Raw genomic sequence first — 24648 nt, 5'->3', positions numbered from 1 at the left:
TATCGAGATGACTGATAAATATATTTCAACTAAAACAATTATTTGAATTAAAAAAAGTATTACTATTTTAACCAATTTCAAATGCTGCAAGGATATACGAATTAGAAATCATCAAATTTTTTATGACTTTTTGCAAATGCATAACTTAGTTGCAAAATTTTAAAAAAGTCTGAACAATCTGTATTAGTAATGAATAATAAATAACAATAATTTTTTAAAAATAATAATGTATTTTCACTTATTTTCAAATCCATTTTCATGTATTTAATATAACCGCAAATACGATTTGAAATATTTTAAGTCAACTCTCATTTTTGACTTTAGTTCTAAAACATATGTTTTATTTTCACACTTTCGTACATCTACTGCAAATTGAAAAATTATAAACAAAGACGTTCATTCAATAAAATAAGTTTATTGAAATGCCACATATATATTTTAATCTAATATTAATATTTATTAATTGTGGAATGGTGCAAACTGGGTGTTTCAATGAAAAAAGCGATACGGGTCAATATGTATTAGCAATGCAATTTTTAGAAGTTTTCTCCTTGAGGCCTTATGGTCAATTCATGCACCTATAAAATAGATAATGGACAATTAATCTAAAAAAAAATCATTTTTAAACAAATTATAATCTAATTTTATAAAACATCTATAAAAGAGATTGATTTAACCACATCCTATCACGCGAATTGAACTAATTTCATTTGAATTAAACTAATTATAATTTTATTTATGTATATAGTATATATTATAATTTTATTTATATATATGTAATATATTGAATAAATTACCTGAACGTGTTCAGGTGTGCCTAAACAATAAAGCACCGCTTCAGAAATATCTTCCGGTAAAAGATGTGGAGTATTTTTTAAAAATTCTTCAACCTTTTCTGGTGACGACGATTTGCCAACCATTTCTGTTGCAACAAATCCTGGACTAATGCTCTAAAAAAGAAAATAATAACTCATTGGATTGCAAAATGAATTAATACTAATATATATTAGTAAACAATATATTTATATAATAATGTATTATTATTAAGCATACCGTAACTTTTGTTTTATTTCCCATTTTAATCATTTCTCTACGTAGAACTTCAGTAGAAGCAGTGCAGCAAAATTTTGTACCAGGATAAATATTTAGATTGAATCCAGGAACATCAGGGACCCAATGGCCTAAAACACTAATTAAATATAAAATGTAAGTATATGTAATATATATTTAAAATATAAAATATTTATTGAAATTGTTTTATTCCAACTTGATCATTAAGAAGTCTTTCAGTGCACGGTTTGTAAGTGTAATTATAATCTTATTATAATCTTATACCATATATAATTATTTGAATAAATCTTGTTCTGCCCTAATTTCAAGTTATTCCAAAGTATCATATTCCCCATAATTTATTCTCACATTCTATTTATTTCTTTAAGTAATTACTGTACGCATGATTTGTGCAAGTATGACGTCAATTGCAACAAAATTATAAAGTAATAACATGGTTGGAAGAATGTTGCACCGACTATTAGATCGTCACATTTCAAATGAGCAGGTGTATAATTACATATAATAATTTTTTTGCCAGATATAATGTGAATAAATTGGTGGTAGATTGAACTAAAAACGTACAGGTGATGACGAGGTTGCAATAGCTTTACAATCTTACGATTTTCTTCCAATTACAATATTTTTATGTTCAAAATCCATTATTACCTGTTGATATGTATTATGTGTCCAGCAACATCACGTTCCTTCATAGAATTAAATGCTTCTCTTGTACAGAAGAAAAGACCAAAAATATTCACATCCACAACACTCCGAATATCATCAGTATTATCAGGATCGGTCAGATTCACATTCCTAGAAAAATTAATACCATCTAAATTAATACATTCAGAATCATCATCAAGTTATGCGTATCAAAAATCATCATCAAAACAAATGCGTACTTTGAAATGCCAGCATTGTTAACTAATACATCAACTCCTCCAAAAGTTTCTTTGACCCAAGCAAAAGCATCCAGAATATCCTGCTCTTTTGATACATCACATTTAACTGGATAAAATTCTCCATCATTGGATGTATCCATTGAAGCTGCATTCTCCTGAAAAATATTAAATTAACAAATGAAAACAAACATAACCACTACTTGATATCCGATGCCTGAACAGAATCTAACCCCTGTGACTTAGTTTAAAGATAATAGATATTCTACTTGAACCACAAATAAGCCTTTTTTACAAATAATAGTAAACCTTTATTTATATTTTTCTTACTTCCATTTTCTCGATCCTCCTAGCAAGTCCCACGACTTTCATTCCTGCTTTAACCAGGTCTTTCACAATTGCTTCTCCAATTCCTGCACTTGCACCAGTCACCACTGCTACCTTACCTTGCCAACGATCCATCGTGGAATAAATGGTGAACTGCAGTTAAAGATCTATAATATTCATTATTTATAAGCAAACCTTCATAATCATAATTATGAAAATATAAATACGTACGCTGCATTTTCAGTACAATGAATATTTATTACAAACATCAGAATGTGTATACACGCAGTTGATAATAGACTATTACACTGCCCATCAAAACAATTACCAGAAAATGTTTACTAAATAATGTGCAGTAAAGGGCGTGCAGAGAAAAAAGTTAGTGAAGAGAATTATTCAAAAATCATTTTTACAATCCGGTATGAATAAAGATAATGTTTTTGAGAATAACACAGATATTTAATTTTCATATAAATTACAAGTCGTCTTCAAGAAGAAATCGAGTTTGTTAATTTGACCATGGCTTTTAAACCTAATAAGACACAACTATAAAAAAAGTATAATTTATAACATTTTTAGACTCGAGATTAATTCATAAGTAATAATTCTTTCTAAGTAAATTGATAATTAACTATATATCAATAATTTTTTTTTAATCTTATTTATGTGATTTATACTTGTAAAATAATAAATCAGAGAAAATATACGCCAATGTGTTGATTATGTTTACACATAAATTAGTTTTCGTCACGCTTACCAAAAAATATTATTATTCTTGCATAAATACATACCTTAGGATAACTAATAACGTCCTTATAAATAAAATATGTAAAACAAAATAAATTGTAAGTTAATTTGTAACACATGTGGTTCAGTGAATTTGTTTATGGAAATATTTAACGATAACACATAAACTTTTATCAAGTCATATTATTTATAATTATCGTTTTATAATATGTAATTTATAAATCAATAGTTTCACAAAATAAATGAACATGTTTGGATAAATAAATTATTCTGAATAAAACATAAAATGATCCTATTTCTTTTGCATTGTTGGGATGAGCCTAAATTGATGAAATAAGACAAAGATTAAAATAATAGCTAAATTTGAACGATAAATATGATCATTATTTCAAATATTCAGATTTTTGTTTACAGAGCAATTTTTTAATTCTTAAATTTAATTTTTAAACAAGCATTTATATGTATACTTAATAGAATATTGCTTTATAAATATCAAAATCGTCATGCCTATTTTTCTATTTATATAATCGATCAGTTCCCGTTTTTTTAAAACTATTTTTATTTTATATGCTATTAAATCAACCAATAATGAAATAACTCGTTAGATATTCTATACACGTTTTTATTGGCTTTTATGAGCATTTATCCACTTAAAATAATATAATTTTTAATATACTATTATATTTTGTTCCAAATGTATTTTATTGAAATTGTATCATATTGATTTTTCGTATACAATATTTTTATATCCATTTCATAGACAATTTAAATTTATACACGAATATGAGATATAAAAATGTACATTTTTTACCGGTCATTCATCTATTGAAGTATTTATGAATACTTCTGCTATAGAACTCTCACTTGTATAAAATTTTTATTTAGCAATGAAATTTGCTAAATAAAGCTTATACTGTTTACAATACCAATCACATTATTTATAATTATTTAACATTTGATTATAAGTTCATTTAATATTGAAGTAAATATCTAGTACAATCAATAACATTAAGGAATTTCTCGAAATTGTACTACATTCCTAAACAACATAACCAGAAGGACCAATTTGAAAATTTAACCAAAATTTTAGACCAAAATTTAACTGGTATATACCTATATTATTATTATAATAAAAGAAAATTAAATTCAATATGAGTTATACGATATATGAAATATATTAATATAATATTTGAAATAATTAACATTGAGACCAATGCTATCCTTCACCCTATGGCGGATCCAGGGTTGGGTCAAGGGGGTTATGAGCTCCCCCCCCCTGATAGAACACTAATTTAGCAATAAAGTTACTTTATAATGATTTTAATTATGTATTTTGTTACCAAACGCATTTTATAACTTGAACATATAACTTATTATAGACGAACGGCGGAGTCAAAGACTTCTAAAATTTAAGGATTTTCTAATCGTATTGCAAATATATGTTCTATACATAATTTAATTAGGTGACACCCCCTGGTGCCTGATCTGGATCCGCCACTGCCTTCACCATGTTTAATTCAATTAAAATTAAAAACTTATGATACGTGTACATAATAAACAAAGTAATAACAGCAATGTTTATAAATTAAAATCTTCTTATATTATTATTAGTAAATTTGATTTCTAAGGACTATATATTATGAATAAAATGAATTTTACAAATATAATTTGCAAGAAATATTTGTGTCACTTACCGGACGCAACTCGCAGTAGATGCACACTGCAACTGCAACTGATTGTGAGAACAGAACGTCATACTGGCTGCAACATGCAATAATGCACTGAAAATTCAAACTCACGTAAATAAATGATCGGCTTGGTCTTATTTGGCATTGAAATAACGCACACTGCCATACATATTGCATAATAGTTGGTCAGTAACCATTATTGTGCCTTCTCAATTATTTTTAACTTATCGATTGTACATACTTTGTTATTATCGAATAGGATGTGATGCATTCGATGTGCTATTTAAATGAGTTTTTAATAGTACTAGTCATTATAGCACTTAATTACAGCAGTTAATTATACTGCTATAATTAAGTCTGTGTCTATTTTCATATATTAGTATGAAATTAGACACAGTAAGGATGTCTCATTAGAATAAATTCAGCAAAGGAGTAAAGGGGTTGGGAAAAGTCTCGTGCAAAATATTCATATGAACTTATACAATATAAATTCATGAACACAAATATAGAAACTTTGATTAATCAACTATTCGCTTTATAAGTACTAGTCACTATCCATTGAATACATATACACATAATTATCTTATTAATAGCAATTAGAATTAACCAGTCCTATTAGCTCGTCAACTAATTTCTTAATAGAATTGGCTTATATGTGGCAACTAAAACAATCTTACTTATTTTTATATTTATTCATTTATATAAACGCCAATCGACTATGTACAATGAATTTATAATATAACACTAATAATTTCATAACTTAAACTACTAATAAAAAGATTGAATACTAACATTTAATATATAATACACATACACTTTATACATATTACTTTGGTAACATATAATAATTAATTGCACATATTATTTCATTATATAGATGCACTTTAAGGTATTAATTTTTTAGCTTTATATTGCTTACTACTTTGGCTAATTTATTTAAAGGATTGCAATGCATGTATTTTTATGGTCTTAATTGTATTAGATCAAAGTCCTTGTCATCTATATTTGATAATTTTTTATTATTACAATTTCTGGAATACAGATAATTTTTTTTAGTAAAGTTATCAACTCCTGGTGAGAACTATTTTGACTTGAAAACATACTGCTATTTATATTTCCCAGTGAAAACCGATGTCACTACTGCTTTACATCAAGCTGTCCGTGGTCGACATCGAATTTGATGTCCCTGTTTTGAAAGTCCACTAAGGAACACAGGGAAGTCAAAATATAAATGTAAATTACAGGCCAAAAATTATCAGCCATGTAAAGATTCATACAATTTATAACATGTTATATTAGATTACACTTTTTATTTACGGTGAACTAAGTATTTTGGCTTTGGCAATGAAACTGTTTGAAAAATAATTGCCCTAAGAAATGAATTTAATTTTCAACACAAACTACACAAAAAATAATAAGATAATCATTAAAATTAGATAATCACTAATATCTAATAAGAGATAAAGCCAAAAAGATTCTATAATACACCTTTAACAAAAAAATGTTTATTTCTGTGTATTTTCTCTTTATCATTCGAAGTGGTCCTGGTACTATCCTTAATAACTTTAATTTTGCAACAACAATGTTCCAGGATCAATTCCAGTCTCAAGCAGCTTGATATGAAGCGGTAGTTATATCAGTTTTATATACTTGAAAATATAGATTTTAATATGATTTCAAGTCAAGTCTTCTGGGATCTGGCTGAAATATTATATATATTAAATATCTATTTGAAAAATTTAATAATCCCAAAAAAGGGACAACCCCCACACAGCACATGGTTGACATATGGTCAACCTATGGTCGTCACAATGGGCTGTGGGGTTAACCTATGGTCAACCCACTGGTACCATATATGAACATAGGTGAACCCATGGCGACACATATGTCAGAGCCCTGGTTTGACCCATGGTCAACCCGACGGGTTCAATACGGGTATGCTATGGGGCTGGAATGGTATTGCGATGGGTCAAAATGGCGGTATATTGTGCAATAATGGTTGCATACTTTCCGTGCGTATTTGTAATAAATAATCCATATAGTAATAAATATTGAATGAACTAAAACTGCAATTCCATATGTAACATATTTATTAAATTAAATAAATTATAAATTTATTTAAACTACTACTAAATATAACTAAATTAAACTAACTTAACTAAATCATTATCCTAAGGTAATCATTATCCTAAAACTTATCATTATCTTATTATCTAGTACTATTAAATTTAAACTAATTATTTTATTTTTTATTTTAATTATTTGCATTATTATTATCATTATTGACATTCGGTTCAACATCACCTTCTAAAGCACTGAAAAGAACAAATTTTGAATTATTATAAACTATAGTTTTACATGTTTATTTTATATAATGAAAAATGTTAATTGACATTTTGGAAATATCTGGAATATATTTCAACTTACGGAGCACTCCGAACAAATCTGTCATGAGCATGACGCAGCCATCCTTTGGCACACTGCTCCACTTGGCTCTGCGTCACACGCTGTTGTTCAGATACAATATCTGAAAACATTATTGGTTCAATTATTTGTTTAAATAATAAATAGTTTAAAGTAAGTCATTTAATGCATTAATTAATACCTATAATCATTTTTACTATCAGAAGAGCCGAAAAATTCTTCTTCGCTTTGCCTCCAACCCAGCTATACTCCTTCGCTACCACATCCTTAAATACTTTTTTTAAAAGAGATATGGTAGCGCTTTTGCAATCTACGCCACCAACTCGTCCTAGGCGTGCTTTCTAAAATGATACAGTATATGTAATTGATTTGTCCATTTTATCCATTCAGAAACATATCATATTTACCAATTTTTCTGCTATTGACGCATCTGTCAATAGCTGCTCCACATCTAGCAGTTCTGCCTCTGTCCGAACAGGAAATTTATTATAAACTGCCAGTGTATAATCAGGCAAATCATTCGCCTTTTTACACTGGCAGCACTGCCTACTAATGCTGTCCATCACAGCTTGGAGCTTACTGTCGATGGTGGCATTCAGCTGCTCAAATTTTAGATTTATTTTTGTGTCCAGCCTCGAAATAAGTTTCTCCAAATCTGTTTTTTTAAAGTTGTCTTAACTTCATAATGTACATTAACATTGAAGTAATTAAAGTAATGAAATAACTCACTTTTGTACCCATCCATGGGCTCTGTGCTGCTCCCAGCACCATGGTCAAAGATCCTATTTCCATCATCATAATCTTAAATATAATAATAGGTGATATGATATGTAACATTATTATACTTTTTAGTAGATTACTTACAAGTGTTATTTAGACGCCTTGTATTTGGCGTTGGTCCCCTATTAACCATTACTGATGTGGAATCTAAAATTTTAGATTAATAATATCAACATAACATAACTTTATTTGATTTGCATTGAGTTTACTTACTGCTCTGCATGGTATGTCCAAACAATCCGTTGTCGAAGCCTAAAAATAAAATGGTTTAAACTGAACTGAATTAAACATAAGATATATATAATATATATATATTATATGCCAGTGTATATATACATTACACTGGCAGCAATGTTATCAAGCCTGTCCATTACATATTAGTGCTTGCTATCTATGCTTGCACATATTTGTTCAAAATTCTGATTGATTTTTGTATCCAATCTTAATAGAGTTTCAACAATTCTGTTTTTTCAAGCTTAACTTCATAATGTAACATTGATGTAATTAATGTAATGAAATAACTCACCTTTGTACCCACCCGTGGGCTCTGTGCTGCTCCCAGCATGATCAACCAGCCTTCCGGCCTCATCGCAATCTTAAATATAATATTAGGTGATATGATTAATGTTACATACATCAATATACTTTTTAGAAGATTACTTACAAGTGTTAATTAGACGTTGACTTGGTGTTGATTGGTGTTGTCTATTAACTACTGATGTGAAATCAAAAATTTTAGATTATTAATATCAACATAAAATAACTTCATTTGATTTGCATTGGGTTTACTTACTACTCTGTCCGATAAATGCGTTATCAAAGCCTATAAAGTAAAAATGAATGCAAGATTTACATTTGATAATAAATATTTAATTAAATACAATTTATTGTATGCGATCTTACTGTTGTTTGCAACAGGAGTAGAACATCTACTCAATAAAGTTGGTGGTGCAGGAGCTGGAGGCAAGACGCTAGGCTCGGAGTCCAGGTCAAAATCATCACTGGAACTTCGGTTCCTTCTGGCACGAACTCTCCTTTGTACCTTTCTTGCCTCCGCATCAGAAGTTAAATCAGAATATTCGAGGGCCTCCTTCATTTTATCAAGTCCCACTTCAAATGAGTCTACAATCATAATAGAAATATATTTTGATACTCTTATTACTAATTATATCTGTTATGCTATCCACCCGTAGATGTAAAAACTCTGTGGACTTTGTATCTTTTCCAAGACTCCCTTGGCTGCATCATCTGCTTCACTGCTATATTGTACAACTTTTTATCCTCAAAATTAGGATAGAAAGATGTACAATCTTCTCTATTAAACCAATTTTTTGGGATTATATCCACCCCATCTTCAAACAAAACCACAATGAATGATTTTATGCTCATCTAAAATTAAAACCCAATTAGTTTACATTTTTATCATAAATTACTAGAATATTTGAATATAATCTTTTCATAGATTATTATATTCGAAGAATTAATCTAATGAATTGCTTACCTTGATGGTTTTATAAATTTTAATTTCAACGTGCAGAAGTAACCTCTATGAAACGCCTATCAAATCGGTAGGTGTGGCTTAACGCGGTAGGTGTGGTTAATATATTAAACTATATAATTATATAAAACTATATAATTTAATAATAAAAATGATTAAAATATTATGAAATATTTAATCGAATTTTATATTATTTTAGATAAAAAAACCTTATTAATAAAGCAGCACGATAAACAAAACTAAAATACAACCAAATACAACATAGAGCATTAGAGGTGCTCTATAATCAAGCATTTAAACATTTCATTGATACCAACCGACATAATTCGCGGTGAACAAATATTTTCAAAGTTATGTTTTTTAACATACGCAAATATTTAATAATTATTGCATTAAAAAGTATGAAAAATTGATCAAAAAGACTGTTAAAAAATACCAATTGATTGATATAATAAAAATGCAATTATTTGACAAATTAATTAATCCACCAGACAAAATAGTCTAATTCAGTGATGTGCCGCCGTGCCGCCAAAGATTTTGGCAGGCGTGGCTTGTCGCATGGGCGTAAAATGATAGTACTTATTGATACCAACCGCCAAAGGCGTAAAAATATTTTCGAAGTTGAATGCACTAAAAGTTCCTTATTATAAAAATAAATTAAATTAAAAAAAAATCAACCCATGTCTTATGCTCACGGATAAATATTTCGTTATTCATAGATTCCGATATATGTCGGAACCAAAATCCTTTATAAATGCCGTCATTTTGAACAAATAAAAAAAACTTTGACAAAGCGTCTTCATTGCTTTGTGTTTTTGAGATTTCAAACAGAATGAAAACATTATTTATTATTATTTTAAGTATAGTATTTGGTATTATTAATCATCCATTAAAAAAGATGCTTTTATATAGATTCCGATATATATAGGAACCAAAATCCTTTGTAAATGCCGTCATTTTGAGCTAATAAAAAAAACTTTGACAAAGCGTCTTCATTGCTTTGTGTTTTTGAGATTTCAAACAGAATGAAAACATTATTTATTATTATTTTAAGTATAGTATTTATATTATTAATCATCCATAAAAAAAAGATGTTTTTATATAGATTCCGATATATATAGGAACCAAAATCCTTTGTAAATGCCGTCATTTTTAGCTAATAAAAAAAACTTTGACAAAGCGTCTTCATTGCTTTGTGTTTTTGAGATTTCAAACAGAATGAAAACATTATTTATTATTATTTTAAGTATAGTATTTGGTATTATTAATCATCCATAAAAAAGATGTTTTTATTATGACTGATAATCACCCGAAAAAATAGTTTTATGAAAAAGTATGATAATGCAAGTATATATATCACTCCATTGGAATTCCTGCATATTTCCCAATATCTGTACAGAGAGGAAATACAACATATTTGTGAATAATTTCTGTTATGGGCCATGTTAATAAATCAGATGTTTCACTCAACATATATTCCCCAATTAAAGAGGATTTGCAGGGATGGTCATACAAATCTTCTTTCACTTTAAATTCTTTACCTATTATTACTAATTGATTCAGTTTTGTACAGAATGCCACATTAATTATATTCACAATTTTACCATTACGTAAAGCACAAAATGAATCGGACTTTTCATTAATATTGAATGTGAAATCTGAACAATATACAACCTTATACTGTGGATTACCACAATACTCTATCAAAGGCCCTTCGAAATGCATAGACTTCTCACAAACTCTAGACATGGCTACAGGCCTTACATCTTTACCTATAAAATGTTCTTTTACCTCAAAGTATCTTTTATAAATCTGCTGCAATGGTTTCTCTGACTTCCGTATGTATTTTTTCAAGACCTGCATGTAATTCTCAAATTTAAAGGCACTAAATGAATCAAGTGTACCAAAACTTCTGGCGTCATTAGCTAAGTGTAATATGTTATGTATATTATGACTTACATTATGATCTCCATATAATACCTTAAAACTTTCAACAAAATAATGAAGTAGCTGCTCAGCATAATCTAAAAGATCAATTAATAATGTGTTGCTACATAAAATTTTAATAGCAACATGTAAAGTAAGAAAATTTTTGTAAAAGTCATTTGAAATATGAGATTTCAAAACTACTGGACCACTATACAATAATAATTGTCTAAATTCTGTAGCTTTCCATGATCTCACATATTTCAATGATCGAGGCTTCCTAGCAAATTCCTTGGGTATATAAATCTTTAAGCTGCATAAAAAATTGGAAATGTCATTAGTTTTAGCATATGGTAAACGAATTGGAAGCTCACCTTCAGTCCACAAAAGCATCAATCTCTTAACAGCTCCTAAACAAATCAAATGCATATAGTCAAGTGGTACATTAGTAACTAAACCAATGTACGGTATTTCAAGCAATCTCGTATAGCCATTGTGGTAGTCTTCATCTTCTAAGCTTCGAAAGTGTTCATCAGTTCTTGCAGGTGATTGCATTTCTGGAAAGCAAATTCTGCGATTAATATGTGAACCACGAACAAGACATTTCGAGCAACTGAAGTAGCCTGTGTGTCCCTTTGTCTGCAATATAAATGATTTGGCGGGAGTATCACAAACAAAATATTTAATGCGTATCTTATAATGTTTCCCATTGTGATCAAAACCCTCAGTGCTTAATATAATTATTTCATCGACAAAATCACTTAAAAATTCATTTGAATCTTTAGGTTTCTCAAGCCCACAGTAAAGTCCAATAATAAATATATATTTGGTAAGAATTACAGAACATAAGATAGGCCAAGCTGACATGTTCGAAGAATTTGAGAGAGGTAAACCATCAACATTAATTTCTAATTCGATGATAGAAGATTTCAATTTCAACCTATCAATAGAATCTTTCAATCCAGTTAATAAACCAAAATGAATATATTCACCTGGACTTACAACTTTTGATACAGCAGTCCTTTTTGTTTTCAGAAGTGTTCTACTATCTGCTGGTAAATCACTGAAACAATCATGAAGTTTTAGCCCTTTAAGTAGTGCAGATACAGCATTATGAGGTATCTGATAATTCACAGCCCACTCTGCTAAAAATTGTCTTGCATCAAAAACTTCAGTTATATCATCATCCTCGCTATCTGAAAGAGAAGAATAATCATTTCTTTCAACATCGCCCTGTAACTCTGCCTGGTAAGAAGACGGTCCTCCAAAGTCATCTACAATAGAAGCATTAGTCGCAGTTTCAATATTATCTATTGTACAAGCACTAGTACTAGGCAAATCAATATTATCCTTTTCGCATTCAGAGTTCTGCAAAACACTTTCCGAACGTAATTTCTGCATTTCCCAATTAAGTCTTCTATAAAAATGTCTATCTGACACAGTCGCAATGTGTTTGCGAATTTTTTTATCAGACATATTTATTTATTTATTGACAAATTACAGAGTCAAACAACAAACAAATTACGAATATATTATATTCTAATATTGTTCAGGATTTTAGTAGCATAATTTTCCTTTTCAGCACTCAGTTTATAATTGTTTATCTATGACAGTCTGAAGTCATCAAACAAAGAATTGCAAATGACGCCGAACAACATAGAAGTGCCGCCATCTGTGCGCTAGTTGCGCAAACGCCGCGCACGCGTATGCGCATGCGCGGTATATTTGAATACATTTTTCATTTGCCCATAACAACACGGTGAGTAATGGGTAAGAGTGGGTCGACCATTGTTTGACCCGGCGCGTAACGTATGGGTCTAAGCCCACTGCGTCATAAATTGGCCCATAATGGGCTTATAATAACCCTGTAGGCTGTAAATGGGACCAAACAGGTTGACCATTGCTTGACCCGTGCTGTATGGGCCATTTGGGTTGTCTTCAAATAACACATTATATTACAATATTTTTTGGCGAATTTTGCCGCCAAGGATATATTTGATTGCAATTCAAAAATCATTCAAAGCAGTTTTTGTTTTTCTATAATTTATTAACATGCTTATAAACATACTAATTAAAATTATAATCTTCTATTATCAAATTAAGGCAATTTTTTGTGATATTTATTAGAAGTCTAGAGATAAACTAATGAAAACATATCATATATTCATTCAATTGATAAGGATAAGGCACATTCAATTTAATCATATCATTATGACAAAAATTTTGTGTTTATTTAGTTATTAAACTTTGCTTCTAATAGAAATATTTGCGACTTATATGTTCATAATACGCATCGTGTGCCTAATCTTTGTGTACGAATAAGTGTGTTGGAATGCAAATTTTGCAAGGTGATTCCATGACTTTTTAGTGATGTTGCTAGAAATATTTTATTTTAATTTTTCCTTAAACAACCAGCACATTTATTAAAAATAACATTTGCTCAAAACATTATCCTAATTCAATCCCATTACAACTGGAGCTCTAAATGTAAATCACGTTTGTAGATAATTGACGACACACATTCTACACCGGCAAATTTAGTTCAGCACATGCGTAATATTTCCTTATATACGTAGTAAGAAGTGACATTTTATTTTGACGCACATTTCTGTCGTAATTGAACATCTTTTACAAAATAATATAAACTGAAATGTTAAAAATTACTAGAGCTGTTTTAAGAAATATAATACGTACAAGTTCCGGATCATCTGTCGTAACTTCTGGAATGGGCGATATTAGTTCCGGTATGGTGTAACACATTCAAAAATAGATATGACTTGAATCACAAATCAGATGACATAAATAATTAGAAATTTTTGTTAATCATTTTTAAACGAAACTGCTTCTGCACAATATAAATGGTAAAAGATGTATTTTAATTATAAACAAAAAAAAAGTTTTTTTTAACAACAATCCATCTGTCAAATTCAAGAACTTTGACTCAACTGAACTTGGTTGTTAGTTATATTTAATTTTTCAAATTAAAAAAATGGCCGAACTGGGATTCAAAATATATAAAAAACATATTTTTTTGAGTTTCGTTTATAACCGAATATAGTTTGCTTGTTGAAAATCTATTTTGTTTTTAATTATAAAAACATGATTGTATATGGAGAAAATCATGATTCATTTCCCTATCTGCATATTTTACACAGAATGAAATTACGCATATAAATAATACGTCTTGATTCATATATAGGTCAAATTAAAAATACCACTTTTGATTGTGTATTTTAAGCATATGTTTATTTCAAATATAGATGCTTGGCTTACATTTACATTTGGCAATCGATCTGATAAACTTGATCTTTGTACAAATATTTGACATTACTGCCCGACATTTTTTTTTAAGTATGCGGCATAAAACATAATTTGTAAATTCGCACAAATCCTTCAACAATATTAATCACACAACTAATACACAAACGTAATTCTTTTAATACTAAACCACCTCCCATATGCATTATCGCAGAGATTGACATTGAGCTCTATAATTAGAGTTAGATCACTATAGTATCGTCATCGCCATTCATCGATACGGTAAAGTAGCCTTTAAAAATAGTTTGCTGTTTTGTGGCCGAAAGTAAACAATAATAACATTGAGTACAAATATTAGAAGTGAAAAATATTATTTTTAGTATCGAGTAAGAAATTAAATACTACCATGGAGGATAAAGAAGCTTTGAAAAAGAGGTTAACCTCTATTCAGTATCATGTTACACAAGAAGCAGGGACCGAGAGGCCCTTTTCGGGTATGTCAAACTAATGTATAATTATAATTTCACAAAAAACATCTTTATTTATTGGTACTTACATTTTTTTGCATAATTTCACTTTTCACTATTTATAGGTTAAAATTGAAATTAACCTCACATATTAAAATATTAATATGATAAAATCTATAAAAATATTATATTTGATTATAATGAAGTTAGTTGTTTAGCTATTTAGATAACTTCACTATTGTCTCAAATAGCGCTCAATATTTAAATTTACAATCAGCAAAATGCCCATGTGCTAATTTTTATAATTATGACTCATACCAAATAAAAATTAATCAATTTATCAGATATATATTTAAAAAAAGGTATTTACTTTAATTAAATCATTTCCAGGATGTTATAACAAGCATAAGACTCCAGGCACCTATCTCTGTGTAGTATGTCGTCAAGAGTTATTCAGCTCTGATAATAAGTTTGATTCGGGCTGTGGATGGCCCGCTTTCAATGATGTACTTGAAAAAGGAAAAGTTACTTTACATCATGATACAAGTCTAGGTAAGAATCACAAATTTTATATGAATATTGTTTTCAAGTGCATATATTTGATTTAATTAATAGAGCAAAATTTGTGTGTTTGCTTAGAAAGTTGAAGAGGAGATCACTTGGAATATATAAGACTTAATTGACTAGTGATACATATAATTTGAATAACTTAATATTCTGCTATTTCACATATTATATATTGCATCAATCAATGACCGTTTAAAATAATTAGAATATACTTTCCATATATCTAAAACTTGAATAACTCTTCTGATTTACTATCAGTCGCATTGTTGAAAAACTGAATAATTAGGACATTCCAAATTACAAAATTTTATGATTTATTCAAGTTCTGGTCCTCTTCAATATATTTATATCCAACTATTGATCAATGTTTCACTTGCAAATGTTGCTTTTTTGTTTTTACTAGTTTTTATGTTAATATAAAAGCATATTATTTTAAGATTTGCATATGTTATGTTCCTCTCAACATCCTTCCATATTAATTCACTCTTCCTGCTTGATTGTGATTGTTGTGTAGTGTGAATATTGTAGTATCACTTTGTAAAATTATAAATTCCATTAACCAATTTATAGCATGCCCTTGCTTGTTTTACTTTCTTTCCAAAAACAAGAAAATACGTTGATTAACATTAGCATGAGTTTAGTTTGAATTACTCATCTTTTTTCTGGTGAAAGTTAAGAAGAAATTTCTAATGAGGTTTGTCTGTCTTTCCTTCATTTCATTTTCAATCTTTTCCTATACCATAATCATGTCTTGTGTGAATGCTTTTATTATCTTATTGGTATTATTTTTTTTCTTTTTATTAACAAAATCTATCTATTATTTGTTATATCTGTGTGAATGTCCTAATAATCTGTGTAAATATTTCATGAATGATGAAATCCTTTTCTGTCCAATATCCCATTATCCTTCTTACCGAATAAAGTTGGTAGCAACCTCTTATTGCTGATATCACGGCCAGATATGGTACGCACCGAAGTCCGCTGTGCAAATTGTTCGGCGCATTTGGGTCACGTATTTGAAGATGGTCCAGCTCCTACCAGGAAAAGATATTGCATTAACTCAGCAGCCATGGACTTTGTGGAAAAGGAACAGAAGAGCTGAAATTATGAACTATAAATTGATATATTAAGAATATACACCTAACCCAATGGAAGATTCATAATTTTGAAACATTATGCAATACAAAAATATTAATAGACTGTGCTTACTTATTATTCGGACTCTTCTAAGGAATGCTTGCAATTTTTTTTCAATGCTGATTCATTCATTAACATCTTCTATGGATTAGGTTTATAGCTAGATTGAAAAATTGTTAAATTGAACTTCCATGATAAACATGACATTTTTGTAACTAATAATTTATATAACCAATATAATATAATAATGTGTGCTAAATATATTTTTATAAGATAAAAGTTGTGTTAATTCCAATCTGATAAGCTAATACTTGTTATGAATTTAAATTATTCAATATGTACTTAATATACTCCTAGAAAACATAATAAATTATGTTAAATAATTAAAACATATATTTAATTTTTATGTATTAACGCAATGCATGTTGTTATGATAAAAAATATTTCTTTCATTAATTTGATTTAGTTACTATTTGCAATTAAAGAAATTTATATTTTCAATAATTTATTATTAACTCAAAAGCAATAGAAAATAATATTAATATAATTTTCAATATACAATATTTTATTAATTTTTTATGAAACCATATACTATCAGAAAATACTATAAAACCGATATATTAAACAAAACTTCTTAAATATTTTACATTAGATTTTACAATAATTACTATTCATTATTAACATATCATGCAAAATAATTATATGGTATTATGTGAAAAAATTGAAATTTCTATAATTTTTTCAGAATTTTGAATTCTAAAAGTTCTCATTAAAATATCTATGAAGAAATAAAATTATGTATGGTACATCATACAATTAACAGAATACTTTATTATTTAAGTGTTAAAAAAAATCAATAATTATGTATTATGTTTTCAATTTTTGAAGTTTTAATATATATTTTTATTATTTATTATTTTTGGTTAGGCACATTCTGACAATAGCCGCAGCAGTCAATTAGTTTTAAAAATACATTTCTCATATGACCATTTCATACCAAAAAATATACAATGCGGGGTCAGAATGCATATAAATAAACATGGACAGATTAAAAAAAAACTTATTTCTTGTAATAATATAGTTTCATAGTATTTGTCCATATTTTGTACTATTATATATTAAATCAATGCTAAACATATTTACTGATGTTTAATTGAAATATAAATCTATGCCAGTCTTTTTTCTGACTTATACTCAATATTAATTGTGACATTCTTCTTAATCAAATTAAAACCAGTAAGCGTATTTACATTATTGTTAATACAATCGAAAACTAATATAATAAAAGCAACTTGTTTAAAATTATTCAATAATACTTTGAGCCTTTACTTTTTTGCGACCCTGTTCAAATCCCACATTCTTACAGAAATGAAATTCTTTGTAAATTGATTTGCAGTTGAAACTGGATAAGTTTAATAACTAAGTTTTAATACTTTTTTCTGTTGTATATACACATTTTTGTTCGAGCTTAAAGTTCTTAGGTTTATATGTACATTTCTGATTTTTCTTCAGTACATTTACATAAAGGTAAATCTATCACAGTCAATATAATCTTGTTCAAAGATTTTAATTATCTGATAGAATACCTTCAATCTGCACATTGTCAAGTGATTTAATAGTATGCTAAATATTATAAAAATGTGTTAGCAAGAGTATGATATACATTGGCTTGAAATTTTAAAATATTGCTGTGATCAATAATAGTGAATCTTTCATCTATTGATATATCAATATAAGTAAAAGAATATTATTCAATTGTAGATTAATTGGAACTATTTTTTTAGTAACAGTCGACAATATGCAGAAGCTTTTGCAAATAATTGTCAAAAAATCATTAATAAAGTTAGGGTGATAATAAAATAAATTATATAAAATATAATTCTCTTTCTCGATTCATATACTTTACTACTGTCTGACTATCATAGTTAAAAACATACTATAATAAAAATTGTGGAGAATTGGTAACAAGACATCTTTCCAATTTAGAATAACAAATAGATCTTACCTGTTCCTTTCCAAATTTATAAAAACATCAAAATACACACATATATATCACATATGCATGAACACTAGAACATTTCTCTCATTTTAGAAACTTATTAATCATTGGTCCTTAAAAATATTTCATCACTATATCTCACTGTTTATGTAAATGGTTGGATTCCAAATCAGTTGATATTAAAACTTAAACACTGAACTAATCTAAAAGAAATGCTAATGGCCTTTTGCTGCTTCCTTAGCTGCCATTATAAGTGGTGTTAAACTTGCTAGCGGCCGAGCCAACTTCAAAAATGGGTGCTGTAAAAGAAACATGGAATAATATTGTATTTTCATTTACTTCTGTGAAGAAGAACCTTACCTTTAATAATTCAAGTGCTGTGGCTCTCCTTTCAACTTCCACTTCTAAACATTGATCAAGGAAATCCCTAAACACAAGACTAAGTTTTTCCTTTTCCTTAATTTCTGGTTTACCATTAGTTGCTATAAGGTATAATGCTTTTAAAGGGTTTTCATTTAAGTATGGAGGTTCACCTTCAATCATTTCAATTGCCATGATTCCTAGTGACCATAAATCAACCTAAAAAATTATTAAATAATAAATAATACTGATCATTAATATATTGCTTTTATAATTTGTACCTTAGGCCCATATAATTTCCTAGTAACAACTTCTGGTGCCATCCAATAAGGAGTTCCAACCATTGTTGTCCTTTTATTTTGTTCAGGAGAAATTTGTGCACAAAAGCCAAAATCAGCTGAAAACAGACAAATTCATTATAAAATATATTTCTTAATTCATATGTCTGCTTGTGTTTGCCAGAATTAGATTTTTACTATAAATAAAATAACAGCTTACTTAATTTAACACTTCCATCCAGTCCTAGCAGTATGTTATCACTTTTTATATCCCTATGTATTACTTGGTTAGAGTGTAAGAAATCTAATGCTTGGAGAACCTCTCGACATACAGCAGCAATTTGTCCTTCGTCCATGCAAGTTTCAGTCACAACATCAGTCAAAGACCCTCCTGGAAGATACTCCATAACAACCCACAATTCCTAAAACAAATATAATGTGATAATTTGCTAATACAAGAGAAATTGTTGGTAGAATATTATACAAACCTCTGAAACTAGGTAACTATCCAAATAATTCACAACATTAGGATGTTTATTTTCTCGCATGACCAGAATTTCATTTATAATTAATTCTTTCTTAGGTTGTTGGGCTAAATGCATTTGTTTTATAGCCACTTCCATTCCAGTACTGGTTTCTATTGCAGTATACACAGTTCCAGAAGCACTAAAATATTAAAATAATAATATTAGTCACTGAAACAAAATTTTGCTTTATATATTACCTTACCCTTGTCCAATTTTCTCCATTCTTGTATATTTTCTATTCGGATCACCAACACTAACTATAGTCCTAAGCCTTTCTAGAATTTCTTCATCTGACATTTTTTTAGGTCGTGTTTGTTGAGGCACGCGTGTTTTATTTGTGGGAGTTTGTTGGGCGGTGGTTGTAAGAGTATTATTACTGTTTGCCGTATTATGAACAGGTGATACTGCAGCATTTTTATTATTGTCCAATGTTGCTTTCAGCGGTAGAAGGGGTGTTATGGTTTCTTCAACAGGCTTGGTATACTAAAAAGCATTATATGCAGTATAGTCAAAAAAACAAATGGTATAAATATTATTTTTAGTTTCATTTACTTACAATAGATTTAGTTCTTTCAGGACGGCTAGCAACGGGTGGAGCTGGAGGTTCGTCTAAATCACGATTTTCTGATATCCTATAGGAATCTGGTCCAGAATTAACACTACTTTGAACCGGCAGACTACATGGTAGTAAATTACCACTACCACCTTCACTATCTGTTGGTGTTGTACTGCTAGGGGAACTAGAGCTTACACGACTCAGGGAGGAACCTAGAAAAGAATTATTTTCAAATCAAAAAATAGATAACTAACCATAAGAATATAAAATTTAATTTTATAAGAAGTTTTATTATTTTATTACCAGAATGTGTGGTTGTATGGCCATGTGTCATATATTTGGATGTGGGGCTCTGCTGTGAATTGTCGTACCATTTTAAAACATCTAAAACAGCTTGAGGATTTTTCTTTTGTTCTTGTTTTGTTATAGTACTAGATACAAGTAATTTAGCCCAGTCCTCCGGCATGCCCTGTAAAAAGCAATTCTCAGACTTGATAGAAGAAAAAAAATTTCATACACAAAAATTAGACATTGGATAAAAGAGAAACAACTTCCATAAAATTAATGTATTGGGATAGTAAGTTAATAAATGAATAACAAATTAACACAATACAGCAAATGATTCTTATGGATATTCTTTTATGATATATTTAGAAAAATAATATATCCTGATTAGTCTATCCAACACGTAGAAATTAATGGAATATATATCTTCAATGTAGTATTACAACATAAAATCATGCTGTCAGCAAAGGTTAGTAATTATTTCATAGCAAACACTTAACAATCAAGCGTACTTACTTTTAAAGGCAGCTTGAAACAAAATACATTAAAATCATTATGAACGCAGTAACAAAAGCCAATTTCAGCGATTAAATACTAACATTAACAATTAGCTAACAAAAATAGAATTTAGCAGCATTTGATATATTAGATTATTGGTGATAATTTTTCATATTATTCAAACTACATTATGTTAAGTCAGGCATATCACTGTGTGGTTATTTCTTTGGTATGTGAATTATACGTAATATTTGATATAAAAATAATTTGTAACAAAGAATGTATGTATTTATATATGTAAATAAATTTTCATATACTTTTTGCATGTATGTTCACATATATCAAATGTTAACAATTTAAATATATACATTTCAATGTTTCATATAAATATATATGTGAGTACATGTAGAAGTAAAATTATTTCCATTCATTTTTTGTACGATCACATTATTGCTTGTTATAATGTTAGTCATGAGGAATGCAAATATATTGAATATTTGTACTTCTAGAAATTAGTATATAAAGAGTCTTAATGAGTGGGATACTTACAAAAAGTAATAAGTAGTGAAACTCATTTGAGTAATATTTTAGTTAATGATGTTTAGCAAAAGTGTTTCAATATTTAAGATAAATAATTTAAAGTAAGTGTAAATGCATATATATAAATATATTATTATAGTTAAAAGCGAGTGTAAAAATACAATATGGTGATAATTTCTATGAGCAATTTAATTTGACAAATTCGATTTTGAAAAGCAGCAATATTTTATAGTAAATAATTGCCAATAGTGCACAGCCAATGCCCAACAAAAGCATTATAATATTATGAAATACGACATTCATCAGCTAAAAATGTTTGAATAAATTTTACCGTAAATTCCCCAGTTACTGGATCAAAACCAACATGGATTGTATGCTCAAAATTGGTAGGATATGAGATGTTCGGTTTATTATTATCTGCATGAGCTTTTACACTTTTTATTTTTGCTTTGAGCGTTTTCTTCTTTTTCTCGGTAGCATCTTCAGGTTCTGAAAATAATGGAAATATTACTATGAATCATGGGAAAAAGGTTAAAATTAATTCTTAACAAGTAAAACACAATTATCAGTAAAAGCCAAAAATTTAAGAAGTGTTATTAGTTTAATGATTACATAAAATTTATATATTCTTACCATTTACTTGAATGTTTAAAGTATTTCAATTATTGGAAAAACGTATTAATAAAAAGCAGCAATGAGTGTTAGATGAACTAAACATTATTCAAAATCCGTGCCATTTCAAACACAGAGCCTTTAAGTACTTTTTTTTATGTGTTTTTATTTAGAAAAACTTAAAATTTCACTAATTCTAGTACATGCTCATAAGAAAAACATAATTTTATTCTAAGTACAGAAACTAAGTATTATTTTACCACTAGTAAAAAAAATTAATAAAATAAAGTGTTTGTTTGGGATATTTGTAGGAACATACTCGGAGTCATGACAGGTCCAAATACATAATTCTAATCTTATGAACTTTGTTTAAAACCCACTTAAATATTAAATGTGAAACTCATGCAAGGTTTGAAGAGGATCTGTTATAAAGCATAAAATCATCAGTAAACAAATATAACAATTTGAGCAATCACTTCATTCATGAATGACAGATGGGTGACAAAACATCCAAAATAGTCTTTCGTTGGGGCTACATCGAAACAAACCTTTTGGCAATGGTCTCATATCAACTGTAGTTATTGAATCACCTCTTTCGCCCCCTCGGTTACTAGTCAGCCGAACCGGTGGTGCCGGAGGCTTATCCTCGTCACTAGACATCTTGAAATTCGTGTTAAACTCTGCAAAAATTCAACAAAAATAACCATCACGTGTCAAACAACAACAAAACATTTCCTTAGCTTTCACACAACACATGGGTACCATTAATTCTAAGGGCGTAAAGTAAAAGGATCAGATTAAGCTCTATACACGATCACTTTCTATCTTTCTATCCTCACCTTACAAATTCTGTGGTTTATTATAAAATGCTAAAATGAACGTTGACCCATATTGAATAATAAAACACGTTTTGAATTTAACAACACGTCAATTAAAAACAATACATGATAATTGTAAAAGAAAAACTACCGCAGAACAATTTTCTCGCCGCCATTGCAATAATTATCATGAACACACGTTCCAAAGAGGTTTAAAATAACTGAGATCAAAAGAGAAGGACAGAAAGAGATGGGTATATGTAGCGTAAGCGCAAGAGCAGTACCAATTTCGTTTGGTAGTGGAACATGTAGATGACATGGATTACTTCACAAAAAAATTGCAATTTTGCAAAAACTGCAGGAAAGGGAAATAAACCATTAAGACTTTTTTTACAATGTTTTTTTGTGAAATAATTTTGAATTCTATTCAGAGTACTCATTTCTTAATAAAATTTTACTTTCATGTTGCAATAAGTAACAAAATATGAATAAGGCATGGAATAACATTGCCATAAGTTATTTCATAGCTTGACCCTTGAATTTACAAAATTTTGTAAATTAATATTTTGAAATAAATAATGCATTTTAAATATCAAAATATAGTTCAAATATAGGTTTTTACCATCTAGTATGTAATGACATCATTTTCTTATCAGATTCTCATTGGAAAATGGTGACTAAATGCCCACTCATTAGAAATAAGGCTTCAAATGAAATAACTTATCAAGACTTCTTCGACATCATAGTACTCATTTCTTCTTAAAATTTCACTTTTGCTCACATATGTGCTCAAGATGACTTTAACACTTGAAAAAGTTATTTCTTGATCTTGAAAATTCTCTCCTGGAATTCATAAAGTTTTGTAAACTAACATTTTGAAATAGATAATGCATTTTCAATATAGCAATATAGTTTAGATATAGGTTTTTGCCATCTAGTCTGCAATGACATCATTTTCTTATCAGATTCTCATTGGAAAATGGTGACTAAATACCCACTCATTAGAAATAAAGCTTCCATTAAATTCCGTTATCATATTTACTACACTCATATCAGTAATTATTATTTTTTTTTTATATTAATTTCAAAATTTACTTTGTCAGATTATTGCGCCAATATTCAAGTCAGGAAGCTTCTATAAAACGAGTTTGAATTTAAGAGTAAAACTTTTGTGAAAACTGTTTAAGAAGACTGGAAGATTAATTTCTTTTATGTTAAACCTTGAAAGTATTTTATTTGTCAATTTGCCAAATTTCAAGTTTTTTTTGAGTTCATCAGGAAATTAAAAATAAGATCGTGTACTATTTGTGTTGATCAATAGTATATTTAGAATTCTATCTGGTGACACACACATATATATATATATATATATATATATATAACTTATTTTTTATTTTTATTTAA

At 28.6% G+C, this 24648-nt stretch overlaps 5 protein-coding genes across 6 annotated transcripts; 1 reads left to right on the top strand and 4 right to left on the bottom strand.

Moving 5' to 3' along the window:
* Window positions 1–468: 468 nt before the first annotated feature.
* Window positions 469–4812, bottom strand: LOC113371505 (farnesol dehydrogenase-like). The gene is made up of 7 exons (XM_026612130.1): window positions 4721–4812; window positions 2283–2446; window positions 1956–2110; window positions 1720–1866; window positions 1054–1189; window positions 798–950; window positions 469–578 (listed from the first exon to the last, which is right to left on the bottom strand). The coding sequence occupies exons 2-7, from the start codon at window positions 2412–2414 to the stop codon at window positions 537–539; spliced, it is 765 nt and encodes a 254-aa protein (XP_026467915.1). The 5' UTR covers window positions 2415–2446; window positions 4721–4812; the 3' UTR covers window positions 469–536.
* Window positions 4813–6935: 2123 nt separating this feature from the next.
* LOC113370663 lies at window positions 6936–9481 on the bottom strand. 2 transcript variants are annotated; one of them, XM_026611359.1, is made up of 13 exons: window positions 9420–9481; window positions 9106–9307; window positions 8822–9040; window positions 8712–8741; window positions 8583–8633; window positions 8445–8513; window positions 8132–8170; window positions 8003–8065; window positions 7868–7939; window positions 7546–7793; window positions 7320–7479; window positions 7142–7241; window positions 6936–7029 (listed from the first exon to the last, which is right to left on the bottom strand). In XM_026611359.1, the coding sequence occupies exons 2-13, from the start codon at window positions 9305–9307 to the stop codon at window positions 6969–6971; spliced, it is 1314 nt and encodes a 437-aa protein (XP_026467144.1). In that variant the 5' UTR covers window positions 9420–9481; the 3' UTR covers window positions 6936–6968. The 2 variants fall into 2 exon arrangements, with proteins under 2 accessions (XP_026467144.1, XP_026467145.1); XM_026611360.1 differs by having other exon boundaries at window positions 8583–8630; window positions 9106–9422.
* A 1249-nt stretch (window positions 9482–10730) lies between these two features.
* On the bottom strand, window positions 10731–12818 carry LOC113370294. Its single transcript, XM_026610965.1, has 2 exons — window positions 12335–12818; window positions 10731–11899 (listed from the first exon to the last, which is right to left on the bottom strand). The coding sequence occupies exons 1-2, from the start codon at window positions 12816–12818 to the stop codon at window positions 10773–10775; spliced, it is 1611 nt and encodes a 536-aa protein (XP_026466750.1). The 3' UTR covers window positions 10731–10772.
* Window positions 12819–13973: 1155 nt separating this feature from the next.
* Window positions 13974–16850, top strand: LOC113370039 (methionine-R-sulfoxide reductase B1-like). Its single transcript, XM_026610691.1, has 4 exons — window positions 13974–14086; window positions 14981–15094; window positions 15458–15619; window positions 16594–16850. Exons 1-4 carry the CDS (start codon window positions 13993–13995, stop codon window positions 16734–16736), a joined length of 513 nt encoding a protein of 170 aa, XP_026466476.1. The 5' UTR covers window positions 13974–13992; the 3' UTR covers window positions 16737–16850.
* Window positions 16851–18672: 1822 nt separating this feature from the next.
* On the bottom strand, window positions 18673–23420 carry LOC113371692 (serine/threonine-protein kinase PAK 3-like). Its single transcript, XM_026612344.1, has 11 exons — window positions 23266–23420; window positions 22975–23106; window positions 22146–22303; window positions 20795–20960; window positions 20492–20703; window positions 20138–20418; window positions 19897–20074; window positions 19629–19830; window positions 19412–19527; window positions 19131–19349; window positions 18673–19069 (listed from the first exon to the last, which is right to left on the bottom strand). The coding sequence occupies exons 2-11, from the start codon at window positions 23084–23086 to the stop codon at window positions 18986–18988; spliced, it is 1728 nt and encodes a 575-aa protein (XP_026468129.1). The 5' UTR covers window positions 23087–23106; window positions 23266–23420; the 3' UTR covers window positions 18673–18985.
* Window positions 23421–24648: the final 1228 nt, after the last annotated feature.

The sequence above is a fragment of the Ctenocephalides felis genome, unplaced genomic scaffold, assembly GCF_003426905.1.
Source record: "Ctenocephalides felis isolate EL2017-DRISC unplaced genomic scaffold, ASM342690v1 CF-g0.4_SCAFFOLD_01492, whole genome shotgun sequence".
NCBI lineage: Eukaryota > Metazoa > Arthropoda > Insecta > Siphonaptera > Pulicidae > Ctenocephalides > Ctenocephalides felis.
Note: the sequence above shows the minus strand (reverse complement) of the source record. Positions and strands in the feature narration are given on the sequence as shown.